Source organism: Platalea leucorodia (genome assembly GCF_965183815.1).
Source record: "Platalea leucorodia genome assembly, chromosome: 4".
Classification (NCBI taxonomy): domain Eukaryota; kingdom Metazoa; phylum Chordata; class Aves; order Pelecaniformes; family Threskiornithidae; genus Platalea; species Platalea leucorodia.
In genome coordinates, this window is record NC_138826.1 from 120,938,889 (window position 1) to 120,957,915 (window position 19,027).

General features: G+C 41.3%; 2 protein-coding genes across 7 annotated transcripts in view; one reads left to right on the forward strand and one right to left on the reverse strand.

Annotated features, from left to right (window-relative positions):
* NUDT5 (nudix hydrolase 5) lies at positions 1 to 10,794 on the forward strand. Of its 2 annotated transcripts, XM_082310958.1 has the most exons (8): positions 1 to 1,659; positions 5,262 to 5,329; positions 6,453 to 6,505; positions 7,189 to 7,296; positions 7,832 to 7,927; positions 8,913 to 9,023; positions 10,176 to 10,229; positions 10,512 to 10,794. In XM_082310958.1, coding segments are annotated over exons 1-7 (501 nt in total). In that variant the 5' UTR covers positions 1 to 1,596; the 3' UTR covers positions 10,178 to 10,229; positions 10,512 to 10,794. The 2 variants fall into 2 exon arrangements, with proteins under 2 accessions (XP_082167084.1, XP_082167083.1); XM_082310957.1 differs by lacking the exons at positions 8,913 to 9,023; positions 10,176 to 10,229; positions 10,512 to 10,794 and having other exon boundaries at positions 7,832 to 8,067.
* Positions 8,645 to 19,027, reverse strand: part of SEC61A2 (SEC61 translocon subunit alpha 2) — a 20,971-nt gene continuing 10,588 nt past the window's right edge. For 4 of the 5 annotated variants that reach the window (XM_082310952.1, XM_082310953.1, XM_082310955.1 and 1 more), the window contains exons 5-12: positions 17,715 to 17,846; positions 17,460 to 17,569; positions 16,697 to 16,850; positions 15,573 to 15,733; positions 14,313 to 14,510; positions 13,902 to 14,093; positions 13,675 to 13,751; positions 11,765 to 12,868 (exon numbers count right to left, since the gene is read on the reverse strand). In XM_082310952.1, coding sequence (XP_082167078.1) covers positions 12,682 to 12,868; positions 13,675 to 13,751; positions 13,902 to 14,093; positions 14,313 to 14,510; positions 15,573 to 15,733; positions 16,697 to 16,850; positions 17,460 to 17,569; positions 17,715 to 17,846 — 1,211 coding nt within the window. In that variant the 3' untranslated portion in view covers positions 11,765 to 12,681. Of the gene's footprint in view, positions 8,721 to 11,764; positions 12,869 to 13,674; positions 13,752 to 13,901; positions 14,094 to 14,312; positions 14,511 to 15,572; positions 15,734 to 16,696; positions 16,851 to 17,459; positions 17,570 to 17,714; positions 17,847 to 19,027 lie in introns of those variants that run through there. The other variant, XM_082310954.1, reaches the window with a different exon arrangement.

Below are 19,027 nucleotides of genomic sequence, written 5' to 3' on the forward strand. Positions count from 1 at the left end.
TTTTAAGATGGAGCTTCGTTGCTTTAAGAAAGGATTATAGAACGTATTTTTGAAAGAACAGAATTGGGTTTAATAGGTCAGGGTTCCTTTTCAGGACTTACGTTATACAAAAACAATTTGAACATTTGACAACTATGACCTGCTTCATCCAACAAGACTGTCTTAAGACTTAAGAAAGAGCCTGCCCTGTGTACGTACCGAGGAAATGGATTTATGTATGCTAGTTTTAATCCCTGCTGATAACCAGAAATATTTTCTACTACCTATTCCTTTTAACTACTTTGTGGATTAAATGCAAATCTAGTATGTAAGAAAGGTGATTGTTGCTGCGTGCTCTTAAATATTTCACAAACTTGATCATAAAAGGATAAAGATGAAGTAAAAAATGAAAGTGCTAAAATTGGGTATGACAGAGAAGGTGATCACTCACTTCTGGTACTGTTCATTGCTCGAGAGCCCACAGAGCCTTATTATACTCTAGTTGAAGTCAATGGAAAGATTCCTGTTGACTTTATGGAAGGTTTATGACCATCAATGCTAAGAATGACAGAGATCTTTAAGATTATCTCGTCTCTCCTGGTGTTTTAAACCGGTTGCTTCTTTGCACTGGCTTTTTGCTTATGATTCGTGCTGATTTTTAGGACTTCAGTATTACAGCTTAATAGCAGAGATGAGCTTCCTTGGAATAGGAGTTTCTGTGCTGAAAGCGCCCCGTCGCTCCGCAGTGAGACGCGGGCCTAATGGTGAATCTCTAATGCGTCGTATTTTTCTGCTGCCTGCTGTGCCTTTCAGCTAGAACTGGATTGAGAGAGTGAATGGACCAATCTTCCTTCCTAGGGAGCGTTAGGATGCAGGCTGAGGCATTGAGCTGCAGGTGCAGAGCCCTGCTTGGGCGTGTATTCAGCCGCCTTTTGCACAGTGTTAGCCACATCATTCGTGGTAAGAGAGACTGACGTGCTTTGGTCACACTAACTCCACGTGCCACCTAGACTTGCAACACACGGGTGACTTTTTGACCTTCTTTTTTGGGGGAAGGATTAAGTCATTTACGTGTTTATTTGTGATGTGTGTAAGGTGGAGGTAGGTTCTGGTTCTGATTCTTTCTCGATAGCAGGCAGTTTGTACCACTGAAGCCCTCTTGGTGTAAGGTGTTTTTCCACTTTCACAGTGGAGCACGTAGTCCTGTTGTGGTAATGCTGTGTTGACAGAGCACTTCACCCAGATCAGAGTGAAACAACTGGACTGAAATGGATCGATTTTGTCTCTGCTTGCGTCCGACCTTTGAATAGTTAAGGAGGGTGTCTTAGCCAGCATAGTTACTTGGCAGCTGATAGGACTATTTCAACGATGTAAGTCAGGGGTTTCACCCAAACTTCCGCTTCTCCTTTGAATTATTTGGCTCTGAAACCATCAGGTGGAGCTGGAAATGTGAATTGCACTTGCCATCACATGTCCCTAACTTTCTCCAGCAAGTTTTATTTGTTAATTTAGAATGCAGAAATGAACCTTTTAACTTTACTCTGAAAGCAAATATTGACTTTGTTTCATAGTAATCTGGACTTCGCACAGGAGAGGAAAAGCCTGAAGTTCCTGAAAATGGCAGCTGAGACATCCACAGAAGTTCCAAAAACTGCTAGACAGTTCGTCCTTAAAGAAGAGGTATAACATGCTTGGTTTTGACATGTTTTGCTGTTAAATAACAATTATTTGAGACTGATCAGAATGTTTGTGAGTGCAGAGTAAGAAATGCTGTAGATGCTGTATGTTTGTAAAGTCTATTCAATAGACAAAACACTTTTTCCTGATGGTCAGTGTGTTTAAAAACAGTGGCGTTTCTCTTTGTTGAAATAATCATACAAATTATCAATAGGGAGAGAGAAATCTACAGTGTTGGCGTTATTTTAAGCTTCTTTTTTTTTTGATTTTGCAGCTGTTTCTTGTATTGTCTGTTCAGGCTGTTTTCAATGTTCAGAAATAATGCTGATACCTCTGAGAGACTACACAAATCGGTTGATCATGAAACTCAGCCTTGTTTTCCATTCCTTTAAGCTGATGAACCACTAAGAGTTGCCTTAACATTTAGGATTGTACCTTCCTCGATGCTTTCTGAAAGGGTTTGAATTTAGATAATTGCTGTTCTAAAGACATTAGTAAGGAGGTAGTAAGATTTTTTCAAAAATATCGTGCTCGCATCTTCACAGAATCGGAAAATATTGGGTCTGGAGGAAGGAATTTGGAGATACTTCTGGGTGCTTATTAGGAGCACTTTCACCCTAATTTAAACTGTCTATATTTGTTTCTGTTCTCTTTTAAGTGAATTCTTAAAAGTTAATCTTTGGTGTTAAAGGCAGGTTTGGCAACAGCGTCAGCTGTTGTTGTAACACAAATGTAGTTTCTTTTATCCAGCGTTCCTTCCTTGGAATGAACCCAGGCTTGTAATTTCTTTAGGTTTCAAGGTATGAAGCTTTTTCAGGAAAGAAGAGACTCACATTGTTTGGATATATTTATGGCTTTTCCCCTTGGGTGGCTTTTTAATATGAATATTTCTCAAACACAAAGGGTTTCATTTTTGTAAGCTTTTTGGATTTTCTGTTAAGACCTGTGTTTTTGCAGGTAATGTTTTCATTTTATTCTTTTTTTTTTTTTTTGTAATGCCTCTTAGTTCTTCTCCTTTGGAATATTGTATTCTTTGGTGTCATTGGAAGTTTGTAATTAGATCTTACATATTTTAAGCTATTTAGTTTTTTCAGTCATTTTGTGGGATTAATACAGGAGAGTATTTACTGTGCCTCTGCCAGTGGCCCTTATATTAAAAGTGGTTCTGTAACTCTTCAGTAACTACGTGGTCTGATGTTGGAATATCTTCTTTGTTAAAAGTAGCGGCTGATCTTATTTTCTTCTTCCTGTTTCTGGGAACCCACAGTCAGGCTGTTGTAAGCAACAGCAGATGTTATTTGCCCATCAAGGTAATAGATAAAACAATAAAAATAACTCTTTCTAAAACTGAGTGTGGTAAGTGCAACACATCCTGCAAAGTGTCCTTAGGCCCTAAGCAGGGGATTTAGCAAAGCAGAAGTTAGGCTTCTGGGCCAGTTTCCGCAAGTTTTAATTTTGCACCCAATGAGGCGGGTGACAAAATTCTCTTTTTCTTCTAGGGAAACCTGGCAACTTTCAGATTTCTCGCCCCGTAGGCTGTTAGCATCAAGAGCTTCACCAAACTTTAGAGGATTGTGGAACACTTCCATTGTAAATATTTATGCTGCATGTCCTATAGTACTTTTTAATTATTGCTCCGTGACAGTAGAGGCTGAAAGCTGTACTTAAGAATATCTGATTAAAACCAAGACACTTTGACGTTGTTTGTTCTGTACACATAAAACCTACTTTTTTTTTTTCCCCCATCTTTTTGGAGCTTGGATAGGTCTCATTTCTTACAGACTAGGGATTTCTTTTTCCTCAGAGATTCCTGGGGACAGTGATGTGGTCCTGATTTCAGCCATTTTCCCCTTTCTGCTTAGCAAATGATAACTTGGTGTCAGGGGTGATGATCTGCCAGTTCTGTTGAATGCTGCAGCAATATGAGACCACGATCAGTAACCTAGTCCTTTGTGTTCTCTGCAATGTTTAAAAAAATTCATTAACACAAAACATTTGGCTGTGTGAAGTGTATATATTCCTCTCCTTGGACAACCAATGGAACTTGATTTTCATCTATTTCTCTTTTGAATCTTCCTGTTCTAGTTCTGCAGTGATTTAGGAGTGAATGCAAAGCTATTTAAAATATAGCTGAACGCTTCCAAATGGAATTACTTCTTGTACTTGTAATGAGCATAATATACTTCAGCTTCTCCTTTCCTGCTGTTTTGGTGACCACAAAGCCATTAGAAAGTCTTTGGAGAACACACAGCTTTCATTTTCCAGTTCCTGTTACATGGAAAGATTATGCTTGCCAAAACAAATGCCAAAACTCCTACATGTAAAATACACGTAGCTGTGTTTACAGCCATAGAAGTGCTATTGTTATTTCAATTGCCTATCAAAATAATTGATCTGAAGAACACATTTTAAGAATTACATGAGTTCACCCAGCTCAGTTATAATTTACTGGACGCCTGAATCACTTCTGCTTTGCCTTCTGCCTCCAGCTGATGCTCTACTGTGCCTCTGTACTCTAGTTACAGCTGCATCATGTACTACATTTCATTTCTCTATATTCTTTTTTTAATTGGTGAATCTCTCAGTTTTAAGTTCAAGATCTACATGGCCACGCGGGCCCTGTTTGCTCCTCGTCCTGCCCCAGAGGATTGTAGCGTGCCAACGACCTGAATGGCCTCTCAGACTTCAACCTTTGCTACATTTTCATGTTGTCCTCTTTTCCCCCTGCTTATGCTTGCTCCCTTGCTGTCAGCACTGTGTCTCATTAGACAATAGCAAGTGATTTGTTCATCTTACTGATTACTTCTGATTTCTGTGGTCGGATGTATGGCTAACGATACAAAATTCTGGAGACGAGCTTCTTGTCTGCCTATACCTTTAGCAAAGCTTAAAATAAAAGTTATTAAAAGAAGTAAACTTCTGGGCTAATACCTAGGGATTTTTCCCTTTTAAAGGACTTACTTACATAAAAGATGAGGAAACACCACAGGGCAAATAAACTCATTTATCTCAGAAAAGACATTTTGTAATAATGTTAATGCCAAGCGCTCAATCAGCAGCTCTGAGAAATCCTAAAAGGGCAAGTATGTATCACTGCTCGCAGTTATGGAAACAGCGGTTACACAAGGCCACAGTCTGAGATCAGGGCAAGAAAAGTTTCAAAATAGTTTGGATTTCAGTCTTGCATGCTTAGCGATTAGGCCATGCTCTCTGATAAGTGGGCACTCGTAATCACCAGCGTAGCTAAAGTCTGTGCAGACCAGTGACCCTTTTTCAGCTGAAACGTGACCTTTGCAAAATCCTTATAAAAAGATGAGGACTTTCTAGTACATAAAATCCCACTGAATTCACTGAAACATGGTTATGAAAGTCACATTAAGAAAAGTTACTGGGCTTATTTTCTATTCCTATTCAAGAACTTGGAGTAAATGTGTTTTTTTTCCGTAATAGCTACAGGAATGCTGTTGCGTGTCCTGCATGTATTCTGGTGCTGAGATTTTGTCTTCAAAGGAATCCAAAAATAGTTGTGTTGTTTCTCCCCTTAGCCCCCAAATATCTTTGGGATTAATCTTATTATGTATTTAACAAAGAATTCTTTATTTTAGGTAATTGTAGAAAGAAAATGGTTGAAGCTTGAAGAAACAACTTATACTGATCCCTTTGGTAAAACCAGGTAACTGCCTCTCTGGCATTTCAGATCCCTATAATGTTCCCAACTGTACGGACCAGCCCCAGGCTAGAGAATGCGAGCATTACAAACCTCAACACGAGATGAGATCTATTCATTGTGCAATTCCTTGATAGTTTGTACAGTTCAGAGAAAAAAAAAAAATCTTACTCTTGCAGATGTGCTAGATCAAATTTAGCTCCTAAATTCTTTTGGGCACATTGGGCCCTGGTTTACCTTGCATTTTCTGTTCCTTGTAAAGACGCTGTGCAGCAAGTTCTAGCTATGCAAACAGAGTGTGAGGATCAGAGAGTCCGTCCCGTGGCTTTTCTGCTTCTTCGTTATGGGCTTCTTTTTCCCTGCTGATGGTGCTGGATCTTGCATACTATTGACAAGTTACCGTCCTCTTGTATATTATCACGCCTGTCCAGTTCTTTTCTATGCTTTAGTTTTGCTGTATTTATCTAGTTGTGACAACACGGCTTTACTTCCCTCCTCTTCATGGATTAGATTAAGTACTGATTGCTTTCTGTAGTGCCTCCCCATTCCTCAGCAAAGCATCCTTTTGAAAAATAGCAAAGACTGGAGAATTTGTAAAAGGATTTTTATTGCTGGCAGATTTTTGGTTTTTACTCATCCCATTACTTATTTTGAGAAAGAAGCTTTGGTCTTCCTTGCCTGTGTGCTCCTCGTGTGCTCAAGTAACTGAGCTGAGAGTTCACAGTAACGTACACTATAAACCTTATGCAAAAGCAAGATAAAAGATAGAATGCACGTGGTCTTGTTACAAAACTGTCTTTCAAAATCTGATACGTTTGATATATAAGTTGCTTTATTTTGCACTTTTCCAGGATCACTTTTATAAGACTTGCCTGTTCTGTGACAATTATTTATGTCTTTCTCTCTCTTTCCTTAAAGTAGGCAAAACAAAATTATACTGCAGGCATTTTATAGTGCCAGTACATGACAGGGCTTGCTTAAGGCCAGCTGTTTTCTTATGGGGCCTCCCTGTGTGATGGTATGTTTTGCTTTTAAATGACAGTAGCAAGGGTAGAAGACGACTTTTACAAATAAAATGGATATTGTTCCTCTTAACATATTCATTTGTTCTTTTCTCTGTGTTAAACAGAACTTGGGAAACGGTAAAGCGTACTGGCAACAAAAAGGGCATTTCAGCTGATGGTAAGACATTGGTGACTTTTTTTGTTTGCTTTTTTTCCTGTGAAAGTTCTTGTGATAAACTCACAGCGCAGAGTTAGAGCCGATCTGTTTCTGAATGACTGAGGATGCGGAACAAATAGCTCAGCAGAGCTTGCTGTACCCCTGAGCTAATGAAATGCTAACTTCAGTGCTGAGGAATCAGAACCTTACTGGTAGGAGTGTTTTCCCACGATCATTGTATTCACTCTAGAACAACGGAGCAACTTCAGAGACCCGATGGGTGCCCTGACACAGAGTAGCTCACAGACTGGTGAAGCGGGTCTGCTGGTAGGCGCTAGGGATAAAAGAGGGACGTGATTTAGCCACGAAAGGAGCGTAGGAGGGGGTCCCATGCAATGGCTTCCAAGCAGTCTCTGCAGGCAGGAGAGCCCTTCCCTAGATACCGGTGGGCTAAGGCTCGGTCTTGCTTGGTACGTGTGCCTCTCGTTTGCCGGGGTACTTTGGAGATCCTGTTTTGGGGTTTTATCTCTCACCGCGCGTGGTATAAGGAGCTTAAATTCATAGTTCAGGATTCTGGAGCAGGTATCTAAATGTTTAATGCTCAGAGTAACAGTCCTTGGGTTCCTTTCCAGAACTAGCACTAAATACTCACTTTCTGCTCTACTCAAATACTACGTACTTGTGTCTTCCGTCGCTGTTTGTAGGCGTAGCAGTGATAGCTGTACTACAGAGAACTCTCCACTACGACTGCGTCGTCCTAGTGAAACAGTTCAGGCCCCCGATTAACAGCTATTGCTTGGAATTCCCTGCAGGTAAGTGACTGAAACGTTAAGATGAGTCACATAAAGCTGACGGTGGAGTGTGTTTAGATGCGCTTGGAGCGTCAATCTTCAGGGAGTAGCTCTAACCAGAAAATGGTGGTGAGCTCTGTAGTTCACCGTGCTATTCAAAAATAGGAATATTTGATAATGAAGGATAGAAAAGAAACATAGTTCACTTTAACAGACTGGAGGCATTTTGCACAGTATCCTGTTAGTAGAATATTGCATTTCCCTCCACTCTTCCTTTCTGTAAGAGCCAAAGCATTTGGCTTCTGTCCCTCATGAGAATACTAATGCCATTTCCTGGGAAGGCAGCATGCTCCTGTAGATGACCAGTTCAAGATGTGGGCAGCAGCATGATGAATCCTGGAACTGGAGTCCTTCCTAACGCCTCAGTTTATCCCTCTGTAAAAACAGGCTAGTGACAATGTTTCACCTCATTCATAAAGCTGGATTAGATCTCGGGGCGGGTATTGCGGTTAAGTGCTAACTTTTTAATTGCTCTTGTGTATTATTTATCTCACAGGCCTCATTGAGGAAAATGAGACTGCAGAAAGCGCGGCATTGCGGGAGTTGGAGGAAGAAACTGGGTACAAGGGGGAAGTCGTTGAATGTACTCCAGGTCTTGGCTCTTTGTTTTTTTGTTTTGTTTTGTTTTTCATTTTTCCAAAGCTAATTCTGTCTGTGGTGGCTGCTCTAAATGTCCGAAACGCTCTAAACCAAAGGAAAAATCTATGCAGAAAAGTCTAGGCAGATTAGCAGAGAGCAGTATCCCGTGGCTGCACTGATGAGACCTTGGTCCTCTATGAGTCTGTTGCTGAACTCCTGCTAAACATACAGGACTGAAGTAACAGTTTGATGCCTGCAGGGGAAGACTTTGCTATTGAGATCCTTGACACAAAACCCGATTATTCAGGCTGTGATTGGCGTGTTAGTATAAAGGTCTAAATTGCTGGACTTAATGTGGAGAACAGCCGTGAACTTAGGTAGAAAAAACGGCTGCATGATGGGGTCTGAGTGGAGGTCACCACAGCGACGGCACTCAGGTTCTCCAACCAGAAAGGAGAGGATAATTGGAGTAAATCCAGAGATCCTTTGGGACGTGATTGTTGCCAATCCAATGCTTTCTACGTAAAAGAAAATGGAGGCAAAACGAGGATCATAAATAAAACTCGAGAAGGTAGGTAGAAAGGTGAGGCAGCTTGCACAGGATTTCAAGTACATGTCATTACAGCTGAGATGTGGTTATCCGGTACAACCGCGTTAACCGGGGACTGAGGGATGGAGACAGGATGGCAAAATCAGGCTGAGGAGGTCTGTAAGGGAGCTCTAGTTTACAGTTTAGTCTGCACTCTACGGAACGGAAAGTAAACCTCGGTGCTGAAAACAAGTCTTACGAGGAATCTGTAAAAGAGCTGAGAGTTACAGAAACATTACTTTTAAGAACATGTGAAAACAAACTTTTCACAACTCTCCCAGCGTGAACTTCTGCCAAATACATGTTCTCCTGTTGTATCAGACGTATTTCTGTGAAAGCTTTTGTTAAAAGAGCAAGGTGCCTGACTTCTGCTTTTGAAAAATGAACCTCTGTCTGTGCTTGTCGGCAGCTCTCTGCTTGGACCCAGGTTTGTCAAACAGCACGACACACATCGTGAGCGTCACCATTAACGGAGATGAGGCTGAGAACACAAGACCTAAGCAAAAACTTGGTGAGTTTTGTACCATTTATTTGAAAATTCTGAGAAGACAACAAAACACTGGGTTTAAAAGAACTACCCCTATGACTGGGTGTCTTCTCTCCCAGCTGGTTTAGATGCTGTATGTCCTTTAAATCATACCCTGCAGTCTAGATAAGCTGAGCATTGTTTCTTTCCTAAATTCACTGGGGAGGCCTAAATGTCAAGCGTCGGCACACCCAGAATGAGAGAGTCAGGGGCCAAACTTCAGTGAGGGCCATCAGCACTTGTGAACCTAGATCTTCCTCTTTGCTGTGGCTTGACCCTGGCGGTAACCGCAGTGTCACTCACGATCAGTCAGCTATCGAAATGCTTTTTAGTTGTAAACTCAAGTGTATTTCAAAATCCTTAACTTACTACGTTTTCGTTTGGTTTTTTTGCTTGCAGATGATGGAGGTACGTTACGTAGCTGTGCTCACAGGGGCGGTAAGGTCAAGTGTGAGCTTTGTGTGGCAAGTTTTACTCAGAAAATGTCGGTTAAAACTGTTTTTTGTTTGGGCTTGGTTAATCTCCTGACCCTAATCAAACATGCACGAGACTGGCTTTGGCCTAGACATGAAGATTCCTGTGGGGCATTATGGCATCAGTTACCTTCAAGTACCACACCTGTAGCACCCGCCTCTCAGGGAATACAAACTGCTGGATGCACAGCAGCTGTCGGTCAAGCCCCGAAGACAAGGAATTCAGATAGGCAGGGGAGGTGTGAGTCAACACAAATTCACCAAGAACAAACCCTTTGTCTGCTGTTTTGGTCTTCAAATGCACCTACAACCTGTTACTCTGCCAGCGTGAGCCAAACCAAAGTCTGCTTCAACAGGGTATTTTCCCTTCTCAGAAGGGAGAAGGTCTCCTTTTAGAAGGATGCTTGTCCTCCGTGGCTGTCAGCTCCACCGTGGTTTTCCCAGCTCCTTCCTGGTTTCTTTCTGCCAAACCTGTTTTTTAATGAGCCCGGTCACTGCCTGCCCCCATTTAGTCGGCCTTGTTGTGATGTATGAAGGGTCACCGCTTTCGGATGGTGGCGAGCATTGAGCCAGTTTGTTTCCCCTTCCAAGCTGTAAGAAGCGGGACACTGAGGCAGACTTCCTCACTCTTCACTAAATTAAAGGTGCATAAATCTTTTTTCTTCTCTCCTAGAATTTGTGGAAGTTATTTCGCTTCCGAAGAACGACCTACTGCAAAGAATTGACGGTAAGAGCTTTCTGACACATTCAGCGCGCTAACGTGAGTGTCAAGAAACCTTTAGCTTCTCTTCTCATGGCTCCTCGTGGCATTTCTCATCCTAGAATTCTGTATCTTAACCAAAAGCTGTGAGAGGCTTGGCCAGGTAACAGCGTTAGTGGTAGCGTTAGGTGTTTGCATTAACAATTCATGTCTGGAATTCTGTACGTCTTCATTTTAGCCAAGGACTTAGATTTCTGTAGAGGAAACTTTTTTACAGCATCTCATACTTTTCTTTTTTTCCCCCCCCAGAACTGATAGCAGAAGAACATATTGCGGTGGACGCCAGGGTTTATACTTACGCCTTGGCCCTGAAGCGTGCAGCAGAAAAACCGCTCCAAGTTCCTTTTATGAAGTTCTAAAACTGGGCGATGAGAAATGGAGGTGGAAACCACCCGATTCAGATGGCTTAGAAGTAGAACTCTTCTTGTAATAAAGGCCCTTTGCTTTACTTGTAGAGCAAAACAAAAGGATTTGTAGGAATGATTCTGATATTTTTATCTGGAATAAGCATTTCTTCTAACTGCTCGGTCTATCAAGCCTTGACAGAATAATCATAATAAAAATGCTCTTTAATTTTCAGAATGGCTCAGTGCGTTATCATTGCGTTTACGTTTCAGTATAAGGAAGATGCTTAAGGGAGCGTAGCTGGTGGTGCCACGCCGCCTGTTCGGGCAGCAGCGTTTAAACAACGCGTGTCCGCGAGCAGCGGCACTCAAACAACTGCAGGGACTTTCCTGGGTAGGAGCAGCCGGCGGGACACCGCGTGGGCGCTCCGGCTGCTGGGCTTGAAACTGCAGGTTCGGGAATTTCCTGTAATGATTGACAGCTGAAGATGTTGCTTCCTTCTAAGCTATCCGGGAAGAGAAAATTGGTTTGAGCTAAGAAAATAGAGACTCTGACAATGATGGTGACAGCGAAACAGCTGATGGCGCAAACCAGAACGGTGCCGGACCCCGCCAGGGGAGTCTGATCACATCCGCGTTCCCAGGCAGCACCTTCGCTCGGCCTAACCTAGGTCAAGCTCTGGCCAAACCGACCTTCAGCGCATCTGCGCTGTGTAAACCACCCCTGCTTAAAGGTTAGGGTCTACGAGTTGTAATAAGCATACGCTAATATCAAAGTCTTGCCTCTGAACGAGACGTGGATGAGCGTGCGCAGTAAGCCTAGCTTAGACACAAAGCGGAAAACTTGCTTGGGCTTTTCTCGCCTTCACAAACACCACAGAGTTACTTTCAAGTTAAGCATGAGAGAAGACAAAAGAGATCAAAATGTGAAATTAAAGGGAAAGAATCCTTGAGTACAGCTGAGCAGAAAAGCTCAATGATTTTAAGGGGAGGAACGGTGAGGTTTGTTTTGTAATTAACGCTGCTAAAAACCGATCAGAACTATAAAGAGAAAGCATAAAGATAAAGAAAGGACCTTCCACACTAACAAAGCACATTATGAATGATCAAAAACTGCATGCGAATTCCATCTTGCACAGATAAGACGCAGGAGAGAGCTTAATTAAATAAGTTTATTGTCTAACGTTTACAGTTGTTACATTGCCACTGTAAAGTGCGACAACATAAATAAATTTTCAGCAGGGACTCCTCGTTCCCCCCCTTCCCTTCTCTGATCACTGCTTGAGGAACCAGGCCGCCTTCCTTGGACTCGCAGAAGCGAAGTGGACGTGGCGTTTCAGTGGCACGGTTTTCACAAGGACATGTTTCAACAAAACTACTGGGCTGACTGGCCAGTGGGACAGCGGCTACCGCCCCGCCTCGCGGGAGGCCCAGGGCAACAAACTGAGGTGCCCCCGGCCCGGTGAGGCAGCAAATCGGCCACAGAACCAGTTCACAGGTGAGATGAGTATCAGTCTCCGGTAAAATGTTTGCTTGTCCACCCTTAGAGCTAAGAGAAAGGTGGCTGGGTGGAGACACCACAAAGGAATAAGGAGCGCCGAGTTCAACGATGGGGAAATGCAAGTTAAAAAAGTATAAAAAAATCAATGTAAAATACAGGCTACAAATAAATTTTGTCAAGAATACTGGCACGTGGCAATCTGAACTCAGATTTTTATTGTTTTCCTATTAAGGACAGGGAAACAAATTTAACATTTTAATGCTGTGTGCAAAAATGTTTACCGATATCAAACTGATACGCTTTACCATCTCACTGTAGTGTTCGAACAGCAAGGTAGATGAATTGGTTTCCAGCATTACAGGCAACACTAGAGAATACTTAAACAAGATAATGTAAACTTTATTCTTAAGGCAGCTGGTACTAACGCTGCACACAGGCATTGCTCAACGCCCATTACAGTAATGGGACATGTAGCACTTTAAAACAAGTAAAAAGAAAATAGCGTTATTGGACTAAATGACGCATGTTGTCAAAATACTTTCCCTTTCACACAAACCATGAAATATTTGGACATCTAGAAAAATAATGCACCTACTCCTCCGACTTCAGCCTGTTCTTTTACAAATATTTCAAAATACTGATAAATAATCGTGACCGCGAGCAGAATGCCAGTGCCGGACCCGATGGCTCCTAGAAAGTCAGCCAATACCGAAAGGGCACCGATGCACAAACCACCAAACGCAGCTGCGGTAGGGATATACCTGCACCAGCAACAACAACAGAAAAAAGTATTCACAATCATGAATTTTCATCCAAGGATTCTAACAATACACCTACTACTAAGATAACCAACTCGAATACTGAGCGACAAACTTTGCGTTGCAAATGCAACTCTGCCGTTAGCTCTTACTATCTTCCATATTTGCACAAAGTAGAAACGAAAATAAATATTCACTGACAGGAAAGCTCTGTGAATAACCGAACACTGGAAAAGCTTTTCAATTAAAAGTAGAAGAATTTTACATATGTAACCTCCACAGGACCGCGAGTAACTGCTTTGACTTAAATACGGAGGGATAAATCTGACAACAAATCCTGACAACGTTCAGGAAGCGTTCGGCCAAGGCCCTCAGACGCATGGTGTGAGTTCTGGGGTTGTCCTGTGCAGGGACGGGAGTTGGGCTCGGTGATCCTTGTGGCTCCCTTCAACTCAGGACATTCCACAATTCTATAAAATCTACCTTTCAATATAGGTCTGCAGGCTTTGCAATACTGCATAAAACACCGCTTTTGTAGTGTCACCTTAGTTCAGTATTGGTAAATTAAACGCCTGTAAAAATCAAGGTGCCTTCCCTTTACAAACACAGAAGAGATTCAACCCAAACTCCCTCATTATGCCACTTGAACAAAAGACACGACAGGTGAATCTCTCACCTGCTGCGTTACTACGAAAGGCGACAGCTCAATGGGAAGAATCTTGGCATTTGCAGCGGAAAGGGGTCTCAGATTTGTGCGAGATTTGTCACCTCCCCGGCGCCCTCACCCACCCAGCACAGCAGCACCTCACCTGTTCAGCTCGTGAACCATCGAAGTGTCCCTGTGGCCTCTCATCACCATTTGCTGTTCTTTGAGTTGCTTGGCAACCTGCAAAAAACAGCATTTTATGGAACTGCTGCGGTGTTTCATAGTCACCCGATAATTAGTCAGAGTAATAACTGATCAGTTAGTAGCTAGTCCGTTCTAAATTAGAGGCAGGGTTTGAAACCATTTAGGCCCGTTTATCGGAACACCTACATCTTTCGCTGATGACCCGGACACCTCAATCCACGTCTTTGAGAAGAACGCGCAGGATCCCAACATAAATATTATATAAACTATTACATGGACAGGATCCTCAAATATTGCACCCATGGATTCTGGAGGGGACAGGTAGTAGCACAGGCCACCAACAGGATAGGAGCGAGCAGGGCCGCCGCCACTGACATCCTGCGAGAGGGGAAGAAAAAGGCAGTTATTTCTCACAGCTTTCTCACATTCCTGTCCTGTATTTATAGAGGAATTCCTCTTCAATGTCTAAAACAGCTTTTATACACAAATGCTAAAAAGTAGGCCTCCCGGTTTTCTGCTGGTTAAATCCCAAAGTTTCACACTGAAGTAATACATACGTATAACTTTATGCAGTTAAAAAAGCGGTAAAATACTTACTGCCCACTGTCCTAGTAAGTTCACCAAGAAGTTGCCACTAAAACGAACAGACAACATCTGGGAAATAACGTAGAGGTTGGAAACTAAGGCAGACTGCAGGATGATGGGAATGTTGGAGGTATAAAAGAGCTTGATCGGATAGCTGCTGTACTGCCCACGGTACCGTGCGGACTTGATAGGTAAATCAACACGAAATCCCTACGGGAAAGAAGATGAACGCATCGAGTTTATTTCCAAGACAGAAGGTATTCCCAGTATGCCGAAAAGCTATTCCTGACCAGAGCGCTCTTGCTAGATAAACAAGGAGAGCAAGGTCTGAGACGGTAAAACCCAAAGGCTTTCTGCCACAGTCTGGATTACAAATTTTAAGGATTTGTAAGTGTTACTGCTTGGTTGCATTACATTCTTTTTACATAAACATTATCCCTCACCTGCTAAATGATATTCTTCTAAAATGCACTTAGTAGAACAGGGTTTGATAAAAGCCTTTAATGGCTTTTAACTTAACTTGCCAGTTAACAGCAGGCTTTTGTGTGGTAAGCCCAGACTTCTGTTTTCTGGGGCAGGCTCCTGTCTGAGTAGACCCAAGAAAAGCCACATGGATTTGAAAACCAGGTAATTAATTTTTTTGCCAGCACTCTGACTCAACAGCTTATTAAAAAAAAAACAAAAAAAAACCAGAAAAAAACCCCACACACATTTTAGGCACACACACAAAAAAAAAAGAAAAAAAATCACCATATGGATCTCCTCTAGTGTCCATTTTAGTAGATACTTAAATTTAAAAAGAAATACTAGCTAGGTGTTTCAAGAAAATTAGGCAAAAAAACAGTAAGCTATGCGGTAATTACACGGTTGTTTTCTAGAACAAATCCATATCATGCACACATCAAAGAAGCAAGGCCCTTTAGCTCTGTCCAAAGGTATTCTTTTAAGTCAACTACGAATATCAAGTACATTATTTGTGTGATACAACCACTGCAGTTCCAGAATCCATTTTTAGTAAAAATACTCTGATAGCGTGCATGGCCTTTCATGGAATGGGAGATTACATCACTGCCTGAGTACAAGTACGTCTGGCTATAAAATTTGATAGCTGTACTGTCACAGAGGTATGTTACTGAAATAACAATATTGAAATAAAAAGCGTGCCTTACTCAAAGCTAAGATATTTCAGTTAGTTTAACTTCTGCATTATTTCCCAATGACTGCAGTATCTAGGGTCCATGCGGAGCTGCTATGACGAATTTCTCATTTTACCTGGAAATATATGACTACAGCAAATACAAATACTGTCGCAATCAGATTCATGAGATTGGGCAAATTCTGTCGGTAAAAAGCCTCCCGCAAAGCCCGGACTTTGTCAGTTCGTGTAGCCAGAAGATGAAATAATGCAATCACAGCACCCTCAAACTCTGTTCCTGCACGAAGCAAAAAAATAAAAGAAATTTTAATCTGTAAATTAAAAACATTAAAAAAAAAGTATCCTTCTTTTGGAAATTTTAAGAATGACACATGTAAAATCAGATACAATAGGACATAAATCCTGTTACAACAAATATATCACAATACGGGATTCTGTTTTAGCTTATAGAATGTAGAATAACCTACCAAAGCATCGTTCCTGGTTAAAAAAAAAAAAAACAAAAAAACCAAAAACCAAACAAGTCACACACATGAACAAACTCTTTTTCTTTCTTTTCTGGGGGCAGGAGGATGATTGGAAGGAAGAAATAATAAACAAGGAGAAAAATAGCTTTAGAAAACCAGTAATAAAATGCAATAGACAGAACTACTAAAAATCAGGTGAGAATGAAAGCAAACTAAAAACATGGCTCAGGATTTCAAATGTACGCATTAAACGAGTTAACTTCTTGATGCAAACAGGCTGTATCTTAACTTGGTACTTCTAGGGTCTCAGGACAACAAGATGTCAAAGACTGGCTGAGGAATGAAGAGATGGTGGTCTCTGAAGAATCAAACCACCCTGAAGTAATTTGGAGGCACCAACTATAAAAGTATCCTATAGCCACCAACAGCTGGAGCATTAATAACTCCCCTGAACATACAGAATTTCTTATCTTCTCTATTTCTATCGTGTAAATGATGCTACGACGAGACTACTTCAGTTTGGAAATCCAAAAATCTTCAGTCAAGGGGCTTCAAGTCGCATTTTAACTCCTGCAATTCAAATCAGCAAAGGCAAACTTGCAGGGTGTTAATCTTCACGTCAGTCAGACAACATTTGCATTGTCAATGTTAGAAAACTGGCTTTATAAGTTAAACATCACACATCAAAACATTTTTTTAATATCCATCCGATAAACATCTGATAGTGTATGTATAGTATAGATCCACCGCAACATGCTGTAACTAACACCTACCTCTGCCAGTGTTGATGGTAGTGGGACTGAACGCCTTCCAGACAATGGTTTCACAGATGTTGGTAGCAATAAACAGGGAAATACCCGACCCCAAGCCATAACCTTTCTGCAGCAACTCATCTAACAGCAACACAATCAAACCAGCAACAAACAGCTGTGGGGAAAGAAACAAAACTGAGCAGAAACAAGAATAAATCAAGTCAAAAATTATGTATTCATTCCCTGCTTCAGTATTTTCATCATGTTGGAGAGCGATCATTAAGTTTTTCATCTAAATATCACGCATGCAGTATTTTTGCCCTCTCACGTACAAATGCCTGCGCATCTCACCTGGCAACGATCTCTGACTTTTCAACACTGATGCTAGCAAACAGATTACTCAGTAAACACTTTTTTCAAAAAACTGTTTAAGTTTGTGCATTTACTGCTTTGCTTTACAGGATAATGTCTCAAAGCTCCATCTGTGCCATTTAGCGCAAAGTCCTCCATGGTACCGAACAGCAGCTACTGCTTTCAAATTCTACGAATTCCTGCATTTTGAATCAAACAGCCACTCCTATCCGAAACATTTTTGGTATTAACTATCCCAACTTTCTCCTCCTTTATGGAATATTTAGAATTTCTCATACATAGACAGACAGATACAAAGGCTGATGCTTTCCAGCATTATAAATAAATAAATGGCAACCAGACATAGCTTTTTCCTTCCAGCTACACTGTATCTAACCAGTCTCAGTTACACACAAAATAGCTCATTACAAACCTGAATTATAATAAGAAGACAAATTCCAGCACCCATTTCAGCAGGATCTCCATACATTCCAGTCATAACATACACAATGGCTTGCCCAATGGTAATAATCATCCCAAATACTAAAACAAGAGAGAAAGCAAATCCTTTAAAAAAAAATCTGCCGAAATCACCTACCAAAGAAATCTCACATCTAGTATCACTTAGGCAGGCTGCTTTCCCAAGAATAAAAATATGCTTATTAATTTTAATTGGAACAGTGCTTACATTTCTGAGCTCCATTGAACAAGGCTCTGTCTTTTGGAGTATCACCAACTTCAATGATCTTCGCCCCAGCTAGCAGCTGCATGATCAAACCAGATGTCACAATGGGTGAAATACCTAATTCCATCAAAGTACCTGAACAGGAAGAAAAATTAATACAATTGCCATTCAAGCATCTCTCCTAAAGAATTATACTCTGAGGATATTAGGTCTGTTGAAAGGTTTCTGACCTATAAGGAATATTTTTCATAACACTTCACACATGTATATTCCAGTACAGGTATGATCAAAATGAAGACCGTTATCTCCTCACAAAACAAGACTGCTGTGTTAAAATCTGTAATTTTGAAGGCAGCATGAGGAACCTATGTAGCTTTTCACTTCAAATATTTTCGTGAAACCATGCTAACACTAAAGGTCAATGCACAGCGAAGCTCAGCGTTTTGGCATATCGTATCAAGGAACCTTTCACTGGAAAGCATCTTGTCCCCGGTTGTTTACTCTGTCAGTGCTTCAACTGTCACATTTTCCAAAAGTTTAATTTTGAAGACCACAAGAAAGATGCTGCAGATCCACAGTGGCTGATAACACCACTCTTGGAATCACCGACTCTAAAGAGCACAGAAGTTTAGGATTAAATAAGGTCTTCACAAAACGAGCACATGTCATTAAGACGCTCTACTCTGCCAATTCTCTCGCTGGCGCAATGTCACCCAGGTATCAACCTCCAACTGTATACAACTCGAACGGGGCAATATAACTTCATAAAACACTACTGCTGCAGCACACAGGTGTATATTCCAGAAAACCTGTCTGGTTTTCCCTCCCAATCCCTTCATCTGGTGTAATAAGAACTGGGGCACCGCTCACTTTGCAGGTGCATCAGTCTGAGGATGCAAGCAACACCGCAACTACCACTCAACACTCTAATTTAGAAACATTCTCAGCAAGGTCTTGTTCAAGTACTGATACCTGCTTGAGTTTATAATATAACGCGGCATGGGAGCAGAATGAATGTGCATAAAACAATTAAATTCAGGGAAATAGCCCACCTCTGGCCTGTACAATATACTCTCCCATCCCAACACAAAAACATTCTTCCACATCATCTTTTTGGAGCAATGGCATTATAAAAAGATTACTTTTTGAAATTTAATTTGTCCTTCAGCTAATACCAGAAAATTTTTCCTATCTGAAGATGCTGAAAACGTAAAAAACCAAAACGTTGCAAATTTGGATGAAAATTAAGAAACTAGAACTACCAAGTGATAAAACTCTCCACATTTCCCAAGCTGGCACATCAAAGAAAAATAGTT

What these genes read in the sequence shown, in the direction of transcription:
- NUDT5 (XM_082310957.1), top strand. Translation starts at nt 1,597, where the DNA reads ATGGCAGCTGAGACATCCACAGAAGTTCCAAAAACTGCTAGACAGTTC. An exon ending in AGTTCGTCCTTAAAGAAGAG is followed by an intron (nt 1,660 to 5,261) that starts GTATAACATGCT and finishes TCTTTATTTTAG; the next exon opens with GTAATTGTAGAAAGAAAATG. An exon ending in TTGCTTGGAATTCCCTGCAG is followed by an intron (nt 7,297 to 7,831) that starts GTAAGTGACTGA and finishes TTTATCTCACAG; the next exon opens with GCCTCATTGAGGAAAATGAG.